General features: G+C 36.3%; 1 protein-coding gene across 7 annotated transcripts in view; it reads left to right on the top strand.

The window, feature by feature from the left end:
- Positions 1-96: 96 nt before the first annotated feature.
- HNRNPC (heterogeneous nuclear ribonucleoprotein C) overlaps positions 97-25,199 on the top strand; it is a 45,253-nt gene continuing 20,150 nt past the window's right edge. The window contains exons 1-3 of one of the 7 annotated variants that reach the window (XM_057542587.1): positions 97-138; positions 4,210-4,235; positions 24,862-25,139. In XM_057542587.1, coding sequence (XP_057398570.1) covers positions 24,899-25,139 — 241 coding nt within the window. In that variant the 5' untranslated portion in view covers positions 97-138; positions 4,210-4,235; positions 24,862-24,898. Of the gene's footprint in view, positions 139-3,722; positions 4,236-4,285; positions 4,958-24,861; positions 25,140-25,199 lie in introns of those variants that run through there. The other 6 variants (XM_057542588.1, XM_057542589.1, XM_057542591.1 and 3 more) reach the window with 6 other exon arrangements.

Below are 25,199 nucleotides of genomic sequence, written 5' to 3'. Positions count from 1 at the left end.
ATGATGGACCTCGAAATAGTTTTCAATTTTTTTTTAAATTGTAATCTCATTTACATATTAACAGTAATAATTAAAGGTGGCTTTTTATCTGCAGGTTACAAATCACTTGAAATATATAAGTTAGTGGAACTTGTTGAGGTAGGTATTACTATCTTTCTCAGAAAGGAACCGAGGCGTGAGTGTTGATTGCCAGGGTCATATTAAATCAGTAGCAGAACTAGTAAGGAATTTGGCCACCAGCTTAAGTCAAGTGGCTTTACCTATTGGAATAGTAGATATTAAAATTACTATATTTGAATCTTTACAAGAACCTAATTACAACAATACTAGTGGTAACTGGAAATTCCCAAACTATCTTGGGAAAATGTTAAATTACGAGAATTGAGTTTATTATTAATGTAACGTCCTAAGATGATAAAGTTTGACTTTCAGGTTATTCTGGCATTAATTTTCCAGACCATCCCAACTTAGGCAAAAATGCATAACTATATGCTTTTTTAAAGTAAGTATTACAGTGGTTATTACTTGCTAGGTCCTGAAACTTACTAAAGTTTTTTGCTAAGTTTGTAGAAATTACATAGGTTTCTAAGTAGTATCGCATTCACTTATCCAAGAAATCTCTTTTTTTAATCCTTGTCTAAGATTTAGTTGATTTTATTTTTCATAATGTGTTACTGCCACAAAAAGTAGTATTAAGTACAGTTTAAACCAATACTGTGGGGTAAATTCACGCCGTAGGAAGCCTGTTTGATAGAAACTAAAAGTACTCTTATTCTACATAGCTGTGCATTTGTTGACCCCTCACCATGTAGGTACTGTAATAGGGATCAAAAGCATTGCCTTTAAAAAAAAAAAAAAAAAAAGCCTAAGTATATTATTACATGGACTTAAAACTAAAGTTAAGTGCAGAACTGTTAGAAGTAAGATAAGGGCAGTGACTGGTAATTTAGGAAACCATACACCTAATAAATATATTGTTGGCAAATAATGAGAAATGTAAGAAATTAGTATTTAAGAACAGCTATTGATGGGAATTGAAATTAACTGAAGGGCACTTTTCTTGCCTTGAGATGTTAGAAGTATGGATTCCTTAGGATCAGCATGTACCAAGGTAACACTTCCTTTGATTTAATATTCATCTGGAATGATTTGGCCACAAAATTAATATCTGAAACAATTCTAGATTTGATTTCAAATAGATAGGCATTAGTAACATTTACATGTTGGTTGGAGAGAGGAAGGATTTAAGAAGGTTGACTAAGTTACAGGTCTTCTGACCTTTTTGTGTTTCCCATGCTCATGCCTCGGGAGTGCCTGGTGGTGTTTGCTGTTCCTTTGTAAACACACATTATTTGTGATTAGGTCTCTAGAGGGTTTCACATAGCATTGGACCTTGTTTTGGATGGAATTGCTGTTAGAAACAAGCAAGGAATAAACTCCAGAATAGCTAGTAATTCTAATCTTAAAGATTGATTATATTAACTGGTGGATGTGTGAGATGTTAAGTGGGGAGTGTGACGGTTGAAAGAACCTTGGCCTAGGAGTTAAAGAGAACTGGATTTTTCCCGCCCTGTTGGTTATTACCTGACAGGCAAATCAGTTAAACGTTCTGGAATGCAGTTTTATACTTATAAGGGGGCTTATACATCTTACCTGTTTTCATTTGTTGCCAGAAGGCTTAAAAGTGTACAGAAACAGTTTTATTATTGACAGTAGTTTTTGTATATTAGTAATTACTGGTAACTGCCTTAACAGTATCTGTTTTCAAGTAGTTTTATTAGTTGTTATCTTTGAGGAGCATTACGTGCTCATACTTAATATGTACTCATTCTCATTGGGATTAGGGAAGTTTAAGGTTTTGTACATAATAGATTTACTAGAGAATTGACTTTGGTGTGACAACTGCATGTGTTCTCTTAGATATTGGAAATCTGGGGTTTATAAAGGGGAAGAGGATTACTATAGGGTTTTATAGTATAGTATAGCATTTACTATGATATAATGTTCTTGATTTTATTTTATATCGATCTTAACTAGAGGACAGAGAGTCCTTATTAAACTCTACACAGTAGTTCTTAAACATGAGCAGACATTAGAATCAGCCAGAGGGCTGGTTAAAACAGATTGCTGGGCTCTCCACCACCACTTTCTAATTAAGTAAGTCTGGGGTAGGCCCTGCTAACTTGCATTTCGAATAAGTGCCACGTGATGTTGGTTGGCAGCCCTTACTTTGAGAATACCCCTTTAGAAGAAGGATCCAGATCTCCCAGAGATTTGACAAAGTATAAACTAGGTATACTGTTCATTGCAAAGATTACAGTTAGGTGCTAAAGTTAGTTGGTCATTTTTATGAGTGGTAGCTCATCAGCTTAACAGCTTGGGAGACAGCTTCTTGATTTTGAAAGATGTAAATGTTTTCACATTAGTTGCTGCTTTTTAAGCTTATGTCTTGTAACGCTGGTGCAAAGGATTTGTTTGTAGATGAGCCACAGTTACATAACATATCCTGAAATTTTTGAGTACCAGGTTCAGGCTGTGACTCCAAAGACAAAAATTGAATGTTTCACCATAACTGAACATCCCTAACGGTTACTCAGAGGAGATAACATTCAAATAATGTACGTTTTCTGTGTACATTTAGTTTAACATTTTGTACAATTTAACACATCAGTCTAAGCATAAAAGTAACTTACATGTCATGCCTAAACTGGTCTGCTACTACTAAAAAATTTACAGTTATAATTTTAGAGTTATAGTACCTGTTGCTGTCATCATTCACATGTAATTGACTCAGGCAACACTTTTTAAAAGTGCAGCTTAAAATTTTTTAGTTTACTGACATTTGAAAAGAAGAATAAACTCTCATGACTGGATATTGAAATGCAAGTATGATCATTCTTACTTGCTCAAAGACCTGCAATCTAATTGCAAATCTTGTTGTAGCTGATGAAACACCCAGTCTGTCAAGGTGGTATTATGTATCAGATTCTTAGAATTCCTATCTTGGAATTAGCTGTATGTTCTAGTTTATAAACAGTGGGACCACAGAAATAAATTCTTTAAGGGCCATAATTTACTTTTCACCTGTTTTATGACATTAAATATTCACTAGCCATAATAATCTTTTTTCCTTCATTTGATTTTTTTCCATTCTGTTATTGAGGGGGTTAATGTGCTCCTTATTTAAATCATCTTTCCCCCTGATAGGGGGGAAAGTTCTGTCAGGTCTTTTGGTTTGACCACTCATTGGTTTTGAAACTAGATATCATCTCTAGTATGTATTTTCAGGGTAGACCATTCCCCTTCAGTTTGTATCATAGTAAAAGCTACATGGACTTAAAACCCACGAATCTGCTTCATAATCTTGATGTTAGACATTTGCTCACTTCTTCATCTCTGCTGACATGGTTTTTCTATATTTTCTTTGCCCAAACTGCTGATTATCAAATTGAATGTTTGAATGTGAACCTTTTTTTGAGACCCTTAAGGGAATACAGGTGCATATTTAGTTAACTTTAGGCACCTGCTGACATTGAAGAATTGTGAAGACAGTCACTGGTAGAGGCGATGATTCTATAGAAGCTCTCCCCATCCCAGTGGGATGTATGCTTTACCAAAATGTGTTAGATGCAATGGACAGATGTTTCTGTCTTGGGGGTTTAGGGCACAACATTTCTGAGGAACTCTGACTCAATCTGTCCCTTCTCCTTTCACAGGGCAGCAAGGCGAACCCCATCCCTACTCACTGGAGCTCAGCTTTGATTTTTAACCTCCCTTCCCCACCCTTCCAGAACACACACATTCCCATTCCAAAACTGATTTTATAAAGACATTTTAAACATAATGATGCAACTTGGTGTGCACTACGGCAAATTTACAGGTGTTTTTTTTTTAATTGTTTCCAAAAACGGGACTTGGATTTAAGATGTAATTTTTAAATTTCTATTTCTATTTTTTCTGCAGCAGTTGGGTAGGAGGAGGAGGAGCCTTTTAGCCTCTCATAAACTGACCTCTCTACTTCCTCGTGTATTTTTAAGTTTGATTGATGATGTGGAAAGGGCTTTGCTTGTCTGCTACTGAGAACTTTACCCTTGCGGTTTTTGTGGAAACTGCTTTTGGAAAGAGAAAAGAAATGAACTTTACTGACTTGACATTTTTGCACCTCCCGTTTTTCTAATCTGGGCTATTTTTATTTTTGTTTTTTTACAGTGAGATTTTTTTGATCTTCAGCTACAGTAAGTTATTCCAATTTTTTTTTTACATTTTTCCTGACTTTCCGCTGATTTCCTTTTTATTGTTGTTACTAGTTACTATTATTATTTATTATTATACTTAATGATGGTGATGATGATGATGATAATGACACTGATGATTTTTAACCGGATTAAAATCGAGTTTTTCTGAATGTTCATAAGAATTTCTCCGGCCTCCTGATTGACTTTGGAGTTTTGCATCTTGGGAGAGAAAGTGAAGGCATTAGCATTTTTAAGTGGATTGATCACATAAACCTTTTCTCTCCCAACCCCTCCCCTCCCCCCCGCCCTCATCCCCTTCCCCACGCTCGAAAGAATTTTACTGGCTGTTAAGTCTGTGACCTTATTTTTCCTGATCTTTAACTTAACTGTTTTAGAGCATCTCTGGACGTCGTCTGTATTTTTAATTTTTTTATTTTTGTTTTTTTTATTTTTAATCTTTCATTTGTTAAATTTTTAAACTGTGCTGCAATAAAATGTGTGTGGTACTACTTAACACCTAAGTTGGTGATGGCATTTTCCCAGAAAGCCATCTCCCTCCTGTTTCCCTTGAAATCCCATCCTGCTTTTCCTGTACACTACCCCTCACAAACCACAAGCTGCAGCAACATGGATGCCCAGCCTGGAGCAGCAGCAGCCAGGATGACCTGGAGCCAGGGGGGCCTTCGGAACAGATGCACACCCTTCCTGGGTGATGGTAAGAGGTGTGAGGTCCACTTGGTTTCATTGGAAAGACTAGGAAATACACTGGTTTAAGTTTAGTTGATGTGGTGTAGGTGATAGCTTCTACCTGGAAATGTTTGAGTTAAGGCTTTTGTGCGTATCTCAAGAGATGTTTCCTAAGGGAGACCACTTCAGGGTTTTGTAGACTAATGGAATTATGAGTGTCAAACTGGGGCTTGCTGAGAGTTTTTCATAAATGGAAAGAGCAGCTGAAGTTCGCATATACTTTAGAATGAAGACGACTTGTTTTAATGATTAGCAACAACACAGACATATTAGGTGGTACTTTTTCTTAGATTATTGCAAATCAGCAAAAATTTTCTGTCATTTAGAGTTATCTTCCTTGGGTCTGTGACAACAATTTTGGATTGTATTCTGTTTAGACTGTTTTTTATCATTAAAATTTAATGTGAATCAAACCACAAGAAGCATGCTGTGGTACTGAAATGCTATCTCACTGGAAGGTTTTTTTTAAAAAGAAAAAGATAAGTAGACTTTTTAACCTCAGAAAGCAGGAAAATCTGTATAATCTGTGTCCAAATCAGGAAAGATCTAGGAGTGACCTCTTTTTCAGTGATGACTTGTGGCCCAGCTAGGTATTGGGGAATCCACTGTGTTCCCAAGGGTAATAAAGAATGAATCTGGTCTATTCACAAGAAAAATGCAGAGATTAATAAGGATGTGAATAGCCAAAGAGTTGAGAATATTAGCAACCTGTAGTATTTAATGACAACAGTGGAATATTTTGATAACTCACTTTAGAGTTGCTTTAATAGATTTTGAGCTGGGATGGGGCAGGGAGGAGAAGTAGAGTGATTTTTAAAGGTATATTTAGTTCTGTGGGTACTAGGGCAAATCACATTCTTGACCCCTTCCCTTACTCATTCTGAAAGAGTAAAATCTAAAGTGAACACTGAAGGCAACCTCAAAGGAAAACAGAATAGGAGAAAGTTAAGTAAAATATCCTGAGGTTATCTGGAAGAGGAATGGAAAATTTTCTTTTATAGGTCCAAGTTTTACTGATACCCTCTTTTGTATGAAAGCTGTTTCTACCTCTCTGTTTCTGTTACTGTCATTCTGTGGCTGTTGTTCACTATAGGTTCAGTTTAATTTATTTCTTAATTTTGTAAATCCATTATTTTATGGGTCATGTTCTTCTGATTTTGGGGATGCAAAAAGGTATAATAGTTCTTCAGGGACTCAAAACCTTGTGAGGGAGACAGATGGATGAGATAATGTCACCATGTGATACAGGTGGGTACAGAGACTAGAGCCATGCAAAGGTGGGTACCTAACTGACTCTTTTAAGAGGTCAGGAAGTGCTTTTAAGAGAAAGGGAGCTGAACTGAATCCTGTTAGAGAGTTAAGGCCAGATTATAAAAATTTTAATGCCGTGCTAAGAAGTTTGTATTTTATCCAGAAACCAGTGGTGAACTATTGAAAGATTCTAAACTGGGGAGTGACATCAGATTTTCATTTTTAGAAATGTCATCTGATAGCAGTGTGGAAATGGCATAGAGGCGAATAAGATTGGAGTAGGTGATAAATAAGGAAGATACTAAAATAGAAGGGAGAATAATGACCTGGCCTGGCCAAAAGCAATGGTATTCGGATTAGAAGGGGGTAAATTTAGGAGGATGTGGTGGTGGCTGTGATAGGAAGAGTGAGGGATTTGGCATGACTCCCAGGTTTCAAGTTGGAGATGTTTGTTCGTTAAACATTTGAGTGCTCATTCTGAAAATCACTATTAGACTTGGGCACATACAGATGAGCAAAACATACTGTCTTCTGCCCTCTTGAATATTATAGACATTGAGGGGAGAAATAAAGTGAATAGCACTTTCACAGTTTAGATCCTTGAAGGAAAAGAACAGAGTGAGATGGTATTTAAGGGAACCAAATTTAGAATATGGAGGTGGGAGGGTGCTGCTAGCAAAGAGACCTTAAAGGAACTGATGTTGAAATTGAGGTCTGGAAGTAGATGATCTTACCTGAAAGCACAGATATTGGGGGGGAAATCTTGGCCTCTAGAGCAAGAAATACTACTGGAGAATAGTCACCAAGAATGCATAGGGTAACAGATGAAGTTGGAAAAGTAGGCAAGTATCAAGCATAGTGTACAGGTCCTTAAAAGGTCCATGTTTAAGATCTAGATTGTCTTGGGCACAATAGGACTCTGTTGAAGGACTTTGGAGATTGGAGAGATCTGATTACTTTCTTGGAATTTCCTTCAGGCTGTTGTGTGGGGAATATTAGTAATGAGGACTAAGTGCAAGTAGGACTAAATAAGTTAGAAGACCTGTTATAGTAGGCCACTATCTATTCATCTCTTGAAGAAAGTAGTAATCCTAGGCCTAAGGGCACTTGCCCTGGTTTTTGCGAATGAGATTTCTTTGCGTATATTAATGAGCAAAAGTAATGAGTTTGAAGAGGACAGGTTAGTTAGGCTTTAGGAAGTTACTAGTTATTACTGTATCACCCCTGTTGGGTCAGACTTGACATAATGGCTTTCCTGTTTGAAAGGAAAAATGAAGTAGAAAAACTTGAATTTCTTCCTTTTGGAAGTAATAATCTGGACACTTTACCATGTGTCCACCACTGTTTAAAGTTCTTGTGTTAACTTAATCATCACCATAACCTTATGTAAATATTAATGTCTTTCACGTTTTGGAGATGAAACTGTTGAAGCACAGAATTTAAATAATTTGCCCAAAGTTAGACACCTAATAGATGGTGAGGCATGGATTCAACCCAGGCAGTTAAGCCTGCAGATTTCATACTCGACAGACTGTGCTTTACTTGACATGTGAAGTATTCTAGGAAAACAGATATTTAATTTGGTTTAAGTGCCAAAAAAGAAAAAATAAACTGCTCTGGATTTCTATTTTTAGCAAGTTTTAAGCTAAATGTCATTGTTAAATATTTTGTTGTTCAATTCACAACAGTTTAAATAGCATGAAGTATCCAAGGTAATCGTTTAGGTAGATGTAGCTTTGTAGTATAATTTTATGGACTCTTTGGATGTGACAGCATTCTTTAGGGAAGTAAACATATTTAAAAGTGAGTTTCCGTTGGGAGAAAAAATAAATAATTGTATTATTTATGGTTTTAAAAAATATGTAACCCAGAGGGATGTTCCTAAATCCAGTGGTTCTTTTTCAGTCCTTATCAATCACATTTGACCTGTTGGTGTGATTTAACCAGTCGAGCCACTTTCTTCCTTAAAACATTTTTTTACTTAACTTCCAGGTTTTTATTCTTTTTCTGGCTATTCCTTCTGCCACTCAGCTGGAGTGCTCTGTGGTTCAGCTCTTCCACTTTTCTGTTCACACTTCCTGGGTCATTTCATCAGTTCCATGATTTTATATACTATCTGTAAACTGATGGTTCCCACACATATATCACCAGCCCGGACTTCTCTTTTGAATGACATACTGTCATCTGTCCAGTTACCTTCCTGACAACTCTTGAATGTTAAGTATATCAATTTAAAAGTACAAAACTGGGCTCCTGCTGTTCTTCCCTCAAACCAGTTTCTTCTGCAGTGTTGCCCATTTCAGTTAATGAAACTCCAGTTTTCATGTCAGTTAAGCCAGACTTTGGTTAGCCATCCTTGACTTTTTTTTCCTCTCATACCTCACATTTGGCATTGTAGAAAATGCTGTCATCTCTGCCTTTAAAATATAACAAGAATTCTCCACCCATTCTGCTATGGCCTGATCTAGTTTCAAGCCATCATTTGTCTTGCGCATTATTGCAATAGGTTTATGTTTCTTTTGCCCCTCTACACCAATGTGTAACTAGATTGATCCTATTGAAATGTAATGCTTGAAAAATGTATTGCCTGAGTAGTTTCCTTCTTGAAACTTAATAGCTGGCTATTTCAGTGTTTAAGTCAAAATTTTGCTGTGATTTACAAGATGCCCTACGTGATCTGTTGTGCCTCTCCTCCCGTGTTAATGATATACTACTCTGCTCCAGCCACACTGACCTCCTTACTGAGACTTGAACATACTAGATGTTCCTACCTCAAAGCCTTTCCTTGGAATTTTCTTCCCCTAGACATTGAGAAGGTTGGGTTCCTCAGTTCGTTTAGGTTCTTACTCAAAAGCCACTGCCTCAGTGCTGTTTTCTCTCACTTAGCCTTCTAAATACTCTTTAGCTCTTTTCATCAACTCACATATTATAGAAGTTTATTTTCTACTATGTAAAGATATAGAGAAATATTTGGAAAGATACACGCGAAACAACATTGATCGATTACTTCTGGACAAGGGAGAGGGATTTAGGAGGGTTAGGAGAAAACTTTTGCTTTCTGTGCTCAAAGGCTTAATGAGCAACACAGCATTATTTTGCTTCTAATTAAAAAACTTCAAACTCCTTGTTGTAGGTATACTTCAACTCTTCGTATTTTGTGTCTGGGTATAAATAGCATAACTATGGCCTGTGTAGTAGAAGTTTAGTAAGCAGTTTTTATAGTTAAGTTGTAAAAACAGCCTTAAAATATGTTTGGCTGTGATGGAATGAGTCATGTTAGCATTTGAGGGCATAGGCTGCTGTGTTGCCTGTGATGGAGCTGTAATCAAAATTTGGAAGAACTTTATCATTTTTTAAAAATTTATTCTCCAGTGGGAGTGCATCGCTGTCTTTAAGAGGTAGCCATAGCAGATTAAAGGACATCTGAGTTTTTCTTCCTACCTAAACTGATTGCAATTTCACCAGTCTGAAATATTCTTCCTGCTTCTTATTTAGATTAACCTGCAGCTTTTGAGTTGATTTCAGAACTAATATAACTCCCTGGAAGTTCATTGAACCAGTCTTAGGCTTTTGTAACTAGTCTGGAATGAAATTTAGGAATAGTTTAGTAGAATACATGTTAAATGAAAATTTTCCCTTAGCCTTCTAATTAAAATTCTGTATTCTGAAAATGATGTAACCATTCATAGTGTGCTATAATTCCTTATATTAATCCTTTAAATATATAGTCATCTTCACCTAAGTGGTTTTGTGATAACTTTAAAAAACTTGATGGCTAAAATTGAGGTAGCAAAGTGTGCTTTCTAAAGAAAAATTTTCCCTTGTCCTTGAAAGTTTGTTGGCTTCTTATGTTGGAATTACAGTTATTTGTGCTGTTTAAGATGTAGTTTTACCGTAATTAAAGAGGAAGACTAATCAAATGACTTAAGATTGATGTGGATTTTTAAGAGAAGATACCCCCATCTTTATTTTAGGTTTAATCCAAATTAAGCAGTATATGCTCACATAACATTTAGAAAATGTAATGCAGGCCCCTCAAAAAAGACATACTTAACCATACAAAATAAAAGGTTTTGATGTGTCCTTTTAGACTTTTTTTGCATATGTAGGCGTTTGAAAAAGTAATGTCCTACATATGGCATGTACATTTAAGTATTAATTTTTTTCTGCAACACAAACATAACATAAAATATTAGATAACAGCTCTCCTAAAAATTTTCATAACTACATAGTATTACATTGCATAATTGTACAATATTTTACTTAAGCAGTATTCTGTTGTTGGGCCCTTAGGTTTTCCCCCAATTTTCCCTTTTACAAACAATTTTTATAAACAATTGAAGTCTTACAACGAAGATTTTGTCAATACCCTTAGTTATTTTCTTAGAATTATGCTCCAGAAGTACAATTATTCAAGAGCATGAATGTTTTAAAAACTTTCAATCTGGGTTGCTCTCCAGAAAGGTGAAAACAGTTTATCTACTTATTGGCAATGTAAGTGACCACTAATAATTAACTTCTAGTTTTGTGAATTACTTGGATCTTTTGCTTGTGTTTCAGGGTTTGACCCTGAAATTTAAGTGTTCTTGGTATTTGATAAGTATAAATTGAAGAGTAAGAATATTTATAGAGGTGCTACCAGGTTGATTATATTTCTGTGTATAGTTTGAGATTCACGTGTAATTCTTTTTCTCAGATATGTATATATGTGTATATATGCATATATTCAGTGCTATCTTAATTTTATTGTGGAAAAAATTCAAACATATGCAAAAAAGAGAATAGTATAATCAGTCTCCATGAACTTGTCCAGCTTTAGCAATTCTTGAGTGATCTTGTTTCATCTATACCTGCATCCAATCCCTTCCCCTCCTGTTGTTTTGAAGTAAATAAATATTTGATATATTTCATCTTTAGCTATTTCAGTGTCTCTTTAAAGATAAGGGCTTTAAAAATAACCACAGTCGTTACCATGCAAAAACATGTAATAGATTAAATATATTTTAAGACCCTAAAATACTACTCTGAGGACTGAATAAGGCATTCTCCAGTTGTGTTTTATTTCTGCGGGAATGGCAATGTGGATGATTGTTTTTTGCTTACATGTTATGTTTTGCTTAGTTCTTCCTAGAATTTGGGAAGTTCTGTTTATTAGAGATAAGTGTAAAAAATTTTTTGAAGGAGAATCTTGGTATGATTATCCTCATGTGTGATAAAATTGAGTTTTCAGGATAGCAAAAGATGGGATTCCACTATATTTCATATACATTGTACTATTAAATTCTGAAACTAGGAATACTAAATTTTAGCTGCTTGGATCTGAGTGATGGAGAATGATGTAGTAACTTTAAGTCGGGTTTCCTTATTAAAATTTATTTTCTTATAAAAAATCATTTTGCTGCACTTGTGAAATCTTTTGTTCACAATTCAGAAATCTATGACAACAAAGATTTCTCATCAGTTTGATGCTCATTTGATGACAAAACCTGACTTAAATTGACATGAGATTATTTATAATCTGTGTTACATTTAGTGACTATGCATATGTATTAATGCAGAAATATTAATGTATTTTATTTGATAGCTGGATGCTTTCCCAGATCCCGTTGGGTGTTACATAGGAAAACCACAGTATTATCTTTGTAAAATCTGAAAAATCGTGATTTTTTTCCTAACGTGTTTCCTGGGGAGACTTTTAAAAGTGTATTTGTTGTAACTCAATGCTCAGTTTGAGTTTACTGATAAAACTGAAGCTTTCTACAAGATAATAAAGAAATGAAGTCTTATGAATAAATATTGTTGACCCTTGCTATTCAGAATATGGTCTGTGCTACAGCAACAGCATATCATCATCATCATCATCATCTTCTTCTGGAAGCTTCTTAGAAATACAGAATTTCATGCCCTGTCCTTTCACTCCTTTTTATTGCTTGCTTGGGAGTTGGAAATTTTGGTAAAGTTTCTGGCAAGAATGTTTTTGATGTTTGGGGAGCAGAGTTGTGGGTCATAGAGTAGCCATGTTTTACATAAATTTGAAATAATGCAGTATTTAAAATGACCATTATATGTGCAAAATTTGAATGACTCTTCCTAAATTACAAATAGAATTAAAAATCAAGTAATTTCCAACAGGCAGGCTGGATAAATGGCAATGCCACTTAAGCTAGTAAAATAGAATAATGAATTTCTATTTTTCACTTAGATTGCCATGTTTGCTTTTTCTTTCAGTGTTTTTTGCTGAAAACATTCAAGATTTATTGACCTTATTGAAGTAATTTTGAAATGTTAATCTTAATTCTTTAACTATGAAAAGCATTCTCTTACATATTCCTAATGCTTGTTTGATACTCATAGATTCAGGAAATTTCTTTTTCAAATGGCTTAAAATGTTCCCAGAGTAAATAGATGTTTGTTGATGGGGAGTTTTACTGTATAGAAGCTGCTCTAGTTAAAGAGTATGTTGGGTTCTAAAAATGCTGTCTTCCCCCCACCCCCTTAAGTGTGATGTAACACTCAGAATAGAGGTAACTTAACATTTAATGATGGGGAAGGGGTCAAGTTAGGAGTATGGGATTAACAGATAGAAACTACTATACATAAAATAAAACAACAAGGATTTACTGTATAGCACAGGGAATTATACCCAATATTTATGTCTGTTAGAACTGCCAATGAATGAGAGACCCCAAATTATGGAATGCAATATCCAGTGAAAGTTTTGTTGTCCTAGAGATGCCCATTTCCTTGATTTTACATAGTTCTGAATTGCTCTTGAGGAAGGGAAGCACACAACTTTTCTAACTTCTGTTACGGGGTTTATAGAAAAGCTTTGCTGACTTTCGGCCAAGCCATATATTGTAGTCATTAAATTCCAGGGTGGATGAAGCTGTCTTTACAGAATGAAAGAATTATGAAACTAATACGGTATTAAAGAATGAAAAAAAGAGTATTTTAAAACCTCACAATCTTGCCACATCCTGAGGTGTCTAACACTTCAGTGTATAATCTTTTAGATAACTTGTATATTGTGTATGCTCCTTAACATCTTAAATATCTCTTGGTGTCAATAAGTTATTTTGAAATGTTGCTGCTTGTATCCAGTTAGACTGATGTACTGAAATTCATTTAGTCAGTCTCTTAGTGTTATGAACTTGTTTTCTCATTTTTCACTGTTAATATGTCCACATCCTTGATTCCTTCAGATGAGTTCTCAAAGTGAGATTACTGAGTCAAAGAACATGCACAGGTTTTGTTTTTTGGGTATTTTGTTTTGTTTTTAAAGAACATGCACAATTTTAAGGTTTTTGATAAAATAGTCCAGTAGTTTTCTGAAAATATGGTTACCAGTTCATACTGTCAGAAATAATGTATGGAAGTGACCATTTCAATTTAAAATGTTTTTACTTGTTTGGTAGGTAGAATGTTTGGTTTAATTTTTGTCTCCTTTATGGTGATACTGATTTTTCTTGCTAATCTCCATAGACCTTTAGTATTATTTGTTAATCATCTTTTGTGTCCTTCTGTCATTGTCCCATTTTTTGTTGGTATGTACCAATAATAGTAAATGATGTAGTAGGAGCAGCTGCTGCAGCTGCACTTGCTGTGTGCCAGGCACTATGTTCATTGTTTTCTTTACCTTACTTCACTTAGATCTCATTCGTACTTATCCTATGAGACAAGTACTATCAACAGTACTCATTTTATGATTAAAGAATCTGGTGTTTGAAGGGGTTGGCTTTCCAGAGGGAAATGCATACCAGAAGTGGTTGAGTTTGAAATTGCAACAGGTCTGACTCCAAAGCCTCTGAGCTCTTAACCATTAGGATGTGTTTATTTTTATATACAGTATTAAGAACTTGAATTGTGGACAAATATGTATTGCATACATTTCATCAGTTTTTTGCTTTTTATTTATGGTATATTTTAGTACGGGGATTTTTTTTGTATTATGGTATTTAGGAAGTTCTCATCTCAAGGTTAGTCATTACTTTAAACATAGTTTGGTCACGGTTGGCGTGGCATGACTGTGGGAACAGGTATCTTTGTATCTACCTTTTCAGTTAAAAAAATGTTTTTTTTTTTAAATAGGTGTATCTAAACATTTACAATTTAAGTTATTAACTTGGGTCCTGTTCAGAAGTAAACCAGGGTGGAGCTTTTCAGTGTACAGACATATGCAGAAGGATTTCTCATTTGAGATTTACTAATTATCACTGTTTCAAAACTAATATATAGCATGAAGAAAAATTTTCGCTCTTGAAGGAAAATTGTGTTGCCCTTACTGAACTTTTTAAAATGACGGGTGAGGTTGCTTACAGTATGTTGAACAAATCAGTGAAGGGTATATAACTGGGAGAGATTGTTAGTATTTCACACAACAAAATCAAAGTTTGAAATTTTCTTCAGGCTGGAACCCCAGGGATTGTGAACTAGATATAAGAGGATTAAATAGTATATGAAATGCAAAGCCCCGCACTTAACAGTGAATTCTGCATGTGTTGACAGTGCCAAAGTTAGCAGACATTATAGCATCTGGATAGCATCTACAATGTGTTCCACTCTTGCAAGAGCAACCAAATTTGGACTGCTGTGTTCAAAGGGACATTGACAGGTTAAGTTGTATTCGTTATAATGCACCATGTCTTATTTTTATAGAAGATAGTCAGGATAGGGAACAGTTTGCATAAGATGTTTTCAGTCAAATAAAAAATAATTCGAGGGAACTTACCTGGTTGCACAGTGGTTAGAAATCCGCCTGCCAATGCAGGGGACATGGGTTCGAGCCCTGGTCCGGGAACATCCCACATGCCGCGGAGCAACTAAGCACGTGAGCCACAACTACTGAGCCCGTGTGCCACAGCTACTGAAGCCCACGTGCCTAGAGCCCGTGCTCTGCAACAAGAGAAGCCACAGCAGTGAGAAGCCCACACGCAGCAAGAAAAACCCAACGCAGCCAAAAAAAAAAAAAATTATTCGATTGCTAATGAATGGACGTTAAAGAGAAGAGCTAAGGGAGGAAATTAGTTAAGAGCCAATTAAGTTTTAGAATTGAGTGTCTTCAGGTTGTGAATTCGTTGACTTTAGTGGCAGTTCATGAAGTTTAGTAATTGGTGAGCAAGGAGGTTGCAAGGGAATTTTAACATCCTGTGAAGAATTTGGAGGCATTGAACTACATGATTTAGTTTTTTCATCATTGAGGTTCTGGGAATATTTTCTTAAAGACTTTCATTTTTTAAATTTTCTGTTGCGTTACTTATACTTTGGCAGGAACAATCCTTTTTTTTTTATTATAAAATGCTTACTAAAGAAAACTTGGAAGGAAGCATGCAGAGAAAGAAAATATTTACTTACAGCATTAGCGCTCAAAGATAACCACTTTCAATATTTTGATGTTTTGATCCATTCTCTTATCTCATTAGCTACAGATGTACCTGTACCCCTGTATATGTGGTGTTTTTTTTTAAGATTTTTTTTTTTTTTTAATGTGGACCATTTTTAAAGTCTTTATTGAATTTGTTACAACATTGCTTCTGTTTTATGTTTTGGTTTTTTGGCCGCGAGGCACATGGGATTTTAGCTCCCTGACCTGGGATCAAACCTGCACCCTCTGCATTGGAAGGTGAAGTCTTAACCACTGGACCGCCAGGGAAGTCCCTCCCTATATATATATGTTTTATATTTTTATAGTATATTTTTACCAACATGGAATCATTACTGTATATCGTTTCAGAACCTCTATGCTGTAAACATTTTCCACTTAGTAAATTTTCTACAATTTTTTTTGTTAAGTGGCTGTTTTTGTGGGGGGGTTTTTGTCACAGGGTTTTACAAAACTTAAAGATGGTCAAAGTTTCTTTTTCAATTCCAAAATAGGATAACCTGAAATTTATTTAACATTGTCAGTTGCTTAATACAAATTTGTTGACCTACCCATTGCTTGGCACTTAGGTTTAATTAAGAATTTTCAAATGAACTTACAGAAATGTATACTGGTTTTACTTAGTTATAGCAGTGGAAGTGCCAGTTTCTTCCTCCACTGCACCGGATGATCATTCTTATATTAGCAAATCTGACAGAAAAAATATTTTCTGGGAACTTGCTCAAGAGTGTGTGACATGGTATATATCATTTTAACATTTGCTATAATAGGGTCTTTTTTAAAAACTTGAACAGGTAATATGTACTTTTGTAAAATACACCATCCTTGTGTTTCAGCCCTCCTGTTGTTGTTTCTGGTAGCAACTGTCTAAATTACCATGTTTGCTCTCTGTATGTTTTTTCCCCTCCTGAATAATATTAAAGTTACAGGCGTGATATTTCACATGGGAACTTCAACTTCATGGCTGTATCGCCTAAGAATAAAGATAATCTATACTATCAAAGTAATTATCAAAGCAATGAAAATAAGCATTAGTTCAATATTATCTCGTATACAGCCCACATTAAAATTGTCGTTTTCACAAAAAAAGTCTCTTCCCCACAACATTGCTTTCTTAATCTAGAAATGGCCTCCTGCTCTTTTTTTGGAGGAGTCCCAACCAGGTGTGTTGTATAGTGTCCCCACAATCTTGAAATTGCCTGATTGTTTCCCTGTTGTATAGATTCAAGTCAAATATTTTACCAAGAATATTGCATAGGTGATGTATGTTTCTTATTTTGTCGAATCAGGAAGCATATGATGTCAGATTACTTGGTTTAAGTGGTGACCCATGTTTCTATAGTAAAGGTATGTTTTTTTCCTCTTTTAATCAGTGAGTAGTCTATTGGGTAGTACTTTGAAACCGTGTAAACCCTGTTTCCCTCCCACCAAGCTTTCACACAGTGCTTTGGCATACATTGACCGTTGTCTGAATCAATTCTTATATTGATATAATCTACACCAATCTGACAGTTTTTTTAAAGTGGTCTAAGTCTTTTTCAATATGCTTTTCTTAAAACAATTTTTCATGTTTATGGTTTATTATTTTATTCCTGCCCTTTTTTTTTTCCTGTTACTCATACTTTTTTGGAGACTGTTGAGTTTTTTGTCTTATGTAGGTTTTGACAGTTGCATGTTTAATTTTTACATTTAGATTTTGATCTGTTAATGTTTTTGTGTATAGAATGAGATTGGTCCCCAATTTTTGTTTTTAGATGGCTGTGAGGCACCATTTATTTATTTATTTTTCACTTATATTTTATAATCTGTTCTTTAGTATAGTTGATTTACAATGTTGTATTAGTTTCAGGTATACAGCTAAGTGATTCAGTTATACATATATATGTGTGTATATATATACACACATTCAGGTACCATTTATTGAATTATGCATTTCCCCCTAATTTTTATCGTGAATATTCTTAGACCATAGCAGTTAGCATAGCATTTATCTAAAATGGCCAACTTTGGTGTTCTTGTGGCCTGAAAATACCACCATGTACTGTTTTTAGTAGTCTCTGTGTGATAGTCTTTACCTTGAGATCATGTCTATGTTTTGATGAATAATTAGCTTTGGGGATGGAGCAAATTATAGTCCCTTGGTATCCAAGGGGGATTGGGACCCTGGCAGATACCAAAATCTGGGGATGCTCAAGTCCCTTATATAAAATGGTGTAATGTTTGCATATAACCTATACACAATCTCTCATATACTTTAAACCATTTCTAGATTACTTATAATACTAAATATAATATTATAATTACCTGTAATACCGTAGTATAATGTAAATAGTTAGAAATACAAAAATGGTGTGCAGCAAATTCAAGTTTTGCATTTTAGAACTTTATAGAATTTTTTTCCCCTGAATATTTTTGATCCATGGTTGGTTGGGATCTACTAATGCAGAATCTGCCGATACAGAGGGCCCACTGTACACTGGCCAACTTTTTGCAGACATATGGGCAGTTTATTGTTGCCCTCTGAAGACGCCAGAGGGAAATAGTTGATGAATGCGGTAGAGACACATAGGAAGCAGAGAACAGGGTTGGGGTGGGGAAGAGATACAGTAACAGGAAAGTAGTGTGGAACAGGGACAAGGGTCCTAAAGGGGTAAAATAGGAGCTTAAGTGTGTTAAAGGAAAATAATTTAGACCAGGAGATGCTGCTCTAAATAGGCAGAGAGATTTATTTATATAGTATCCAAAAGGTACTGAGAAACTCTTGATAAGAAATTGTGGAAAACTGTGAAATAGGAAGTCTTTGGACTCAAGATTGCCATCATCTTAAAAATTTGCCAACTCATTGCTGCCATCTGGTGACACTTTGTCTTTAAAAGGCTTCAAAGAAAGATGGGAAATAGCATATTAGGCATATGGCAGTTGCATCTAATTTAAATTGAATGTAGAGGCTATTTTAGGTTTTAAGGGATAGTGATAAAATTCTAAGGTAGGGTTTTGAATTTCCTAGTCTGAGGTAAGTTATTTCCCTTGTTCTCTAGTTAGTATGATCTGACATTTGATAAGCTGTATTGATGCCATCTTTAAATTTCTTTTTTTCTGGTCCAATGGATAATGTGATATGAGTAAGTATAATGTGAGTAGCCTGTTGAATAGGGCAAACAGGTAGAGGACTGACTGAAGAGCTCAGTAGAAATATCTTGTGGCGGGTTTACTTTCTGTTGTGTGTTCCCCCCCCCCCCCCCCCCCCCGGAAATAAGCCTACAGATGATACTGAACACAGTCTGAATGAGTGGCACTGCTTTGTCAAGTATTTATCGTCCATCCCTTCAATCCCTTTCCACTAAAGGTGGAGTTCCAGTGCCCAGTACATAAAGGCGAGGGAGTTGAAAGCTTGCTTCCAATTATGAATTGATTCTTGCCCAGTTCCCAGCAATGTCCAGGACCTTCATAACCTACATTTCCGGACCATTTGAAACTTAACATCTCATGATTGTCAGCGCGTTCTGCCTTTCCCACCTTGCCATATTTCTTCTCAGTAGAATTTACTTGCTCTTTAATGTGAATTTAAGAGAAATGGAGTAATTGTTATAAACATTTCCCAAATTTTAAACTGGATTGACAATCCAAGCTAGGTTTGCCTCTTAAGAGGGCAGAGAGCACAATAGCTCAGGTTCAGAATGAACAGTTAGAAATAAAATTGACAGGTTTGCTTGCATTCCAATTAGATGTAAGATTTTATTTGTGTTTTCTGTTTTAGGATATGACTGGGATGGTAGAAGTGGGAATAGAAATACATTTCTATAATTCTTGTCCTGCACACTGCCACTAAAATCTCTTGTTGCTTTTATTGCTTCAACATGTAAAACATGGTCAAATGGACACATAGATCCTTTGGTGTAATAAAGCAATAAAAGTAACTCAACATTCCTGGTTTTGATTTTACTCACCAGTCTTAGTGATCCTTTGATGATAAAAATTGTGGAAGTAGGAACCTGGGAAGACAAATAAAATATTATGCAAACACACATATATGCATGCATCCATGAGCTAGAGGTTTGAGTACTACCACCCAATAGCCTCTAGGAAAATACTCAGTCTTTTTCTGTTGTCTGTGCTGTGGTGGAATTCTGCTTTGCTGGTAACCAGAGCCACTTGATGATTTCTGCTACTGAATTAAATAGGACGCAGAGTATCCAGGGAACCATAATCATTTCAGAAATCTTTCCCCCTTTGGTTTTACTCTTTGAAACCAATTTTAGGAAAGAAACTGATTCTGTGTATTTTTTATTCTATGTACTTTTATTTACTTAGCTCTTCTGTAGTATTCAGTATTGAGTTTTTAAAAGAATGAATTTATCTTAATGATTTTGCTGAGAAAACCTTTGCAGGATGTGACCAGAGTACTCAGAGAAATTGCTGAGTGTTTATGATGTGCCAGAAACATCTGATTTTCAAAAAGTGGAAGAAGTTGTGATTTATAAACTCTGGATCCGTGAACAGGACATTATTCTTCACGAAGATAGTAGAATAGGTTGTTAAAGTTCAAACTAATTCATGTGAATTAACGTTACTTCATTATGTAACAGTGTTGTTAAGACTGTTAGTGTACATTAGTACATTTGATGTTCTCAAAACATTTGAAAGTTTTTATAAAAATAAATGTTTAAAGAACCTGGATTGTTGTTACTAATGTGACGAGCCCTTTTTTATTTCTCTCAAATGCATTTCCTGATTAGGAGTTAGGTGCTTGACTTTTAAAATGTTTTCCTAAAAACAAAACAAAAAACTTACTGTTCATTGTAGAAAATTTGGATAATATAAAAAAAACTCTGAAGGTGGTAACAGTTGATTAACCACAAGAGTACCCATGGAACAATATTTTTAAATACTTCTGCCCTATGTTTCCTAAGCACACAATTATTATGTGGGTAGGTATATATGCCTCCTGTTAGGTATTGTACAATTAATATACTGCTTTTTAACTTAAACATTTTATCGTAATTTTTCATGTCATTTAAAGTAATCTGTAAATTTTCTAAAGACTGCAATTGCTGGTAATTAGAATACTGAGTTAAAAATCTTTTTTACAAAAATGCATGTAGAACGTTGGCTTGGCCAAAAAGTTCATTCGGGGTTTTCCATACCATCCTATGAAAAAAACGAACGAACTTTTTGGCCAACCCAGTGCAACCTAATGCTACAGCTCTGTATTAAATTAAAAAGCAAAAACTGACCCCTTTCTCTGCAACTTGCTTTTACACTTAAAATCTGATATAGTTCTTTAAGACTATACCCTCTGGGTCTGAGTTATAACCCAGTCAGAACAGTTTCTCCCATTTCTTCCTTCACTGATACTATCTTTAAAAAGCTAGGAGGAATTGACCTGTCTTATGAGGGTGATTCCAAAGTGTAAACTTCTGTGACCCGTGAGGCCGCCTCAGATACACTCATTTATATCTATTCCATTTCTGTTAGTCTTTAAAAAGAAAAAGAAAAAAAGCTTAATGAGTTACTATAAAGCAAAAACCCTGCAGTTTCTACTCAAGTTGAGAAAAATACAACTTTGCCAGCAAGGTTTACACTTCTGGACTGTCACAGAATCATTCCAAAGTAAATGGAGTAAAATATTTAAGGAAAGAAAATGTTATTCAGTGATTTTATACCCAGTGAAACTGACAAATATAAAGGTTTAACACAGGCAAACTGTTACTAAGATGCAAGAAGTGATAAACTATTTTCCAAGTTCTTTCGAAGTAATATATTAGAAGCTTGAGGGACCATAATGCCTAGAGAGATCTGGTAAAATTTTAGCATTACTAACATCACAAAAAGATAATGCCACCTATATATAATCTTACAGAAGTGTTACACATGAGTCTGATCAAGCCTTTGGTCCCAGCCTCCAATTTCTGAAAATACAAAGGACAAGAATACGTGGAATTGTACTGAGGGTATGAAATACTGGAAAAAACTGCAGGACAAATGCCCAGGATTCTTCAACAGATAAATTTTAAGTTAAAGGGGAACTTATAAAAAGAGCCTTAAAAGACACATCAGATTTGTTTTAATGGGTAAGACTATACTATGCAGGGATATACATTTAGGTAATAGAACTATTTTAAAAGGAAGGAAGTGATTTTACTGTAAAGTTAGGAGTTTTAGGGGGAGGAAAGGGATTGAGAAAGGAATGGTGCACATGGGGCTTCTGAGTTGGTATTGAGGTTTTATAGAGACTTGAGCTGCTCTAGCACCTTCAGACCGTTAAACTGCAGTACCTTGTACTCACCCACTATTGGAGCAGGCAGAATTCTCCCTGTTGGAACTGCTTTTCCTGACATTGGTTCCCTTTTCCTTTCCAATAAATACTACCTGGGTGTTTTGGTATTCTTCAATTTCTGGGTCTTTTAGGCTCGCAGTTGCTTCTCTTTGCTTCTCCCACAGTGATAGATACCGTGTGCGTTAGCGGTTGGCTTGCCCTTAGCAGCGTGCATTTTGGAGTTTTGATTGGGATGCTTTGACACCAAGTTCTGTTGTAAATGCTGTCCATGCTTTACCCATGGTTGTTATTCTCATTAAAACCCAGGGAGGGGGCTTCCCTGGTGGCGCAGTGGTTAAGAATCCACCTGCCAATGCAGGGGACACGGGTTCAAGCCCTGGTCCGGGAAGATCCCACATGCCGCGGAGCAACTAAGCCCGTGTGCCACAACTACTGAGGCTGCGCTCTAGAGCCCACGTGCCACAACGCCTGAAGCCTGTGTTCCTAGAGCCCGTGCTCCACAACAAGAGAAGCCACCGCAATGAGAAGCCCACCCACCGCAACGAAGAGTAGCCCCTGCTCGTCGCAGCTAGAGGAAGCCGCGCGCAGCAACAAAGACCCAACGGAGCCAAGTACAAATAAACAAAAATTTTTTTTAAAAGGGAGATTTTACCTGTAATTGCTATTGGTATATTTATTGTTTGTGAAAAACATTTGCTAAAAACTGACTTAAGTCCCCACTTAATAGCAAACCTTAAGAGCCAAGCAGAAGTATTTGAAACCAGTTAGGCCTTTTAGTAGGTTTCTGTTTTGATTCCTGTCGGTGTTCTAAGACTTTCTGGTGCTCCCACTTAAGTTGAAAGGCTGTTGGTGATTCTCACTAGCCACTGTGAGGTAAATTTTTACTGCTTAGTCAAAAAATTAACTGTTTATAAAGATGTAATTTAGAAGCCAAAGTAAAAGGCTGTTTCTTGAATTTCAGAAAGGATAGGAGCTTTACAGTTTTAAAATCAGTATGCTTATGAAATGACTAGGTATTTTAAGGGTCAGAATAGTAGTGGTCATATACCATAAATGTTATACCATCTTTTTTTTACATGTATGTATATATAAAACATTTCTACATAATCCACGAAAACTAGTTTGTTATGATTATCTTGAGGATTGGAAAGTTAAGAGATACTAGACACTGGTATCTTTTAATTTGTTGTTTAATTTGTTGTCAGTACCTTTCAAAGGGATGAATGGGAAATACGAATGTTACTCTAAATCTAAGGTGGGTCCATCTTAAACCCTTTTTAACTTTGGTGTGGGAAGGAGCAGTAGACTGATACAAAAGCTAAAGAAGGTCAAAACATCTGCACTTTAAATTATTATTTATTTATTTATTTTTTTGGCTGTGTTGGGTCTTAGTTTCTGTGTGAGGGCTTTCTCCAGTTGTGGCAAGCGGGGGCCACTCTTCATCGCGGTGCGCGGGCCTCTCACTATCGCGGCCTCTCTTGCTGCAGAGCACAGGCTCCAGACGCGCAGGCTCAGTAGTTGTGGCTCACGGGCCCAGTCGCTCCGCGGCATGTGGGATCCTCCCAGACCAGGGCTCGAACCCGCGTTCCCTGCATTAGCAGGCAGATTCCCAACCACTGCGCCACCAGGGAAGCCCTGCACTTTAAAATGATATCATGAGTCTCCATGTAGTAACAGGATTGCGCCTCTGTAACATACATGAAGATCATTTTTGTTTTGAAACGGTCTGAGGAAAGTTGTATTCTCTTCCTTGGTTCTCCTGGTTCTTTTTTTTTTTTTTAATTTATTTATTTTATTTATTTTTGGCTGCGTTGGGTCTTCGTTGCTGCACGTGGGCTTTCCCTAGTTGCGGCGAGCGGGGGCTACTCTTCGTTGCGGTGCGCGCGGGCTTCTCATTGCGGTGACTTCTCTTGCTGTGGAGCATGGGCTCTAGGCGCGCGGGCTTCAGTAGTCGCAGCATGCAGGCTCTGTAGTTGTGGCTCACGGACTCTAGAGCGCAGGCTCAGTAGTTGTGGCACACGGGCTTAGTTGCTCCACGGCATGTGGGATCTTCCCGGACCAGGGATCGAACCCATGTCCCCTGCATTGGTAGGCGGATTCTCAACCACTGTGCCACCAGGGAAGCCCGTCTCCTGGTTCTTTTTTGATTCATGCAGTGTTCTACCTGGTAGTTTTATCATCATCACCATCCAGCATTATTAAATGTCCCAGCTATATTTTGTATTATATTTTCACATAAAAAGTAAAGAATCATTACACTCTGTAAAAAAGATGGTATTGATAACTAAGGTATCTATGGCATACTATAAATCAGTTGAAGTACCTGGAAATAGATTATTTCCAGAGTGAATGAATTGGTTCTGTTTATTGCCTTTGTATAATAAAGTTAATTACACTTGAAGGGTAGTGTGTCAGTTGTCCACATTCATCTAGCTGAAGAAGAGCTTGTGGGCAGAATTTAGAGTTCTATGTATCTGCAGGAATGAGTGAGACTCACTTTAGTAAAAGCAATGTGCAAGAAGGTGGAGTTATTGATGATAGATGGCGAGAAATAGTTAGGTTAGCATGACTGGGAAGGTGAAAAACAAGAAGTCAGTGGTAGAGAGCTTAGGGGGTTCTAATTTGCTTGAGGACTTGAAAACAGAGGGAGGTCACTTGGAATTAATAATGCCCAAGAAGATTGTGTTGCCAATAATCTGTGAAGAGGATTCCCCCGCAACCCCACAAGGGATAGTCTAGCAGGAATATACTACAGAAGAGGAGGTTGAATTTCTATAAGGATTTATTCAGGGGGCTCTAGTCTCTGAATAGTAATACACTTGCTGCTATGAGATCCTTTTCAGTTGACTGAAAGTGGTTCAAAGTAAGGTAGTAGGTAGTCACAGTGGTTCAAAATAAGAGTAGAGCAAGTTTTTATCAAGGATTGTTTTGCTTTTAACATCTTTTCACCTGAATGCCTTTTTTTCTCTCAGTTTTTCAGCTTTGTGAGGCACCTTACCATCAAAGACAATGGCCAGCAATGTTACCAACAAGACGGATCCTCGCTCCATGAACTCTCGTGTATTCATTGGGAATCTCAATACTCTTGTGGTCAAGAAATCTGATGTGGAGGCAATCTTCTCGAAATATGGCAAAATCGTGGGTTGCTCTGTTCATAAGGGTTTTGCCTTCGTTCAGTATGTTAATGAGAGAAATGCCCGGGCTGCTGTGGCAGGAGAGGATGGCAGAATGATTGCTGGCCAGGTTTTAGGTAAGGTCTGGGTTGAATTAATTTTTCATTGATTATATAATTCAGATCTGAGAGTTTTTC

This window comes from Balaenoptera acutorostrata, chromosome 3, assembly GCF_949987535.1.
Source record: "Balaenoptera acutorostrata chromosome 3, mBalAcu1.1, whole genome shotgun sequence".
Lineage (NCBI taxonomy): Eukaryota > Metazoa > Chordata > Mammalia > Artiodactyla > Balaenopteridae > Balaenoptera > Balaenoptera acutorostrata.
The sequence above is the reverse complement of the archived record's forward strand: the minus strand, read 5'-3'. Positions and strand labels throughout refer to the sequence as shown.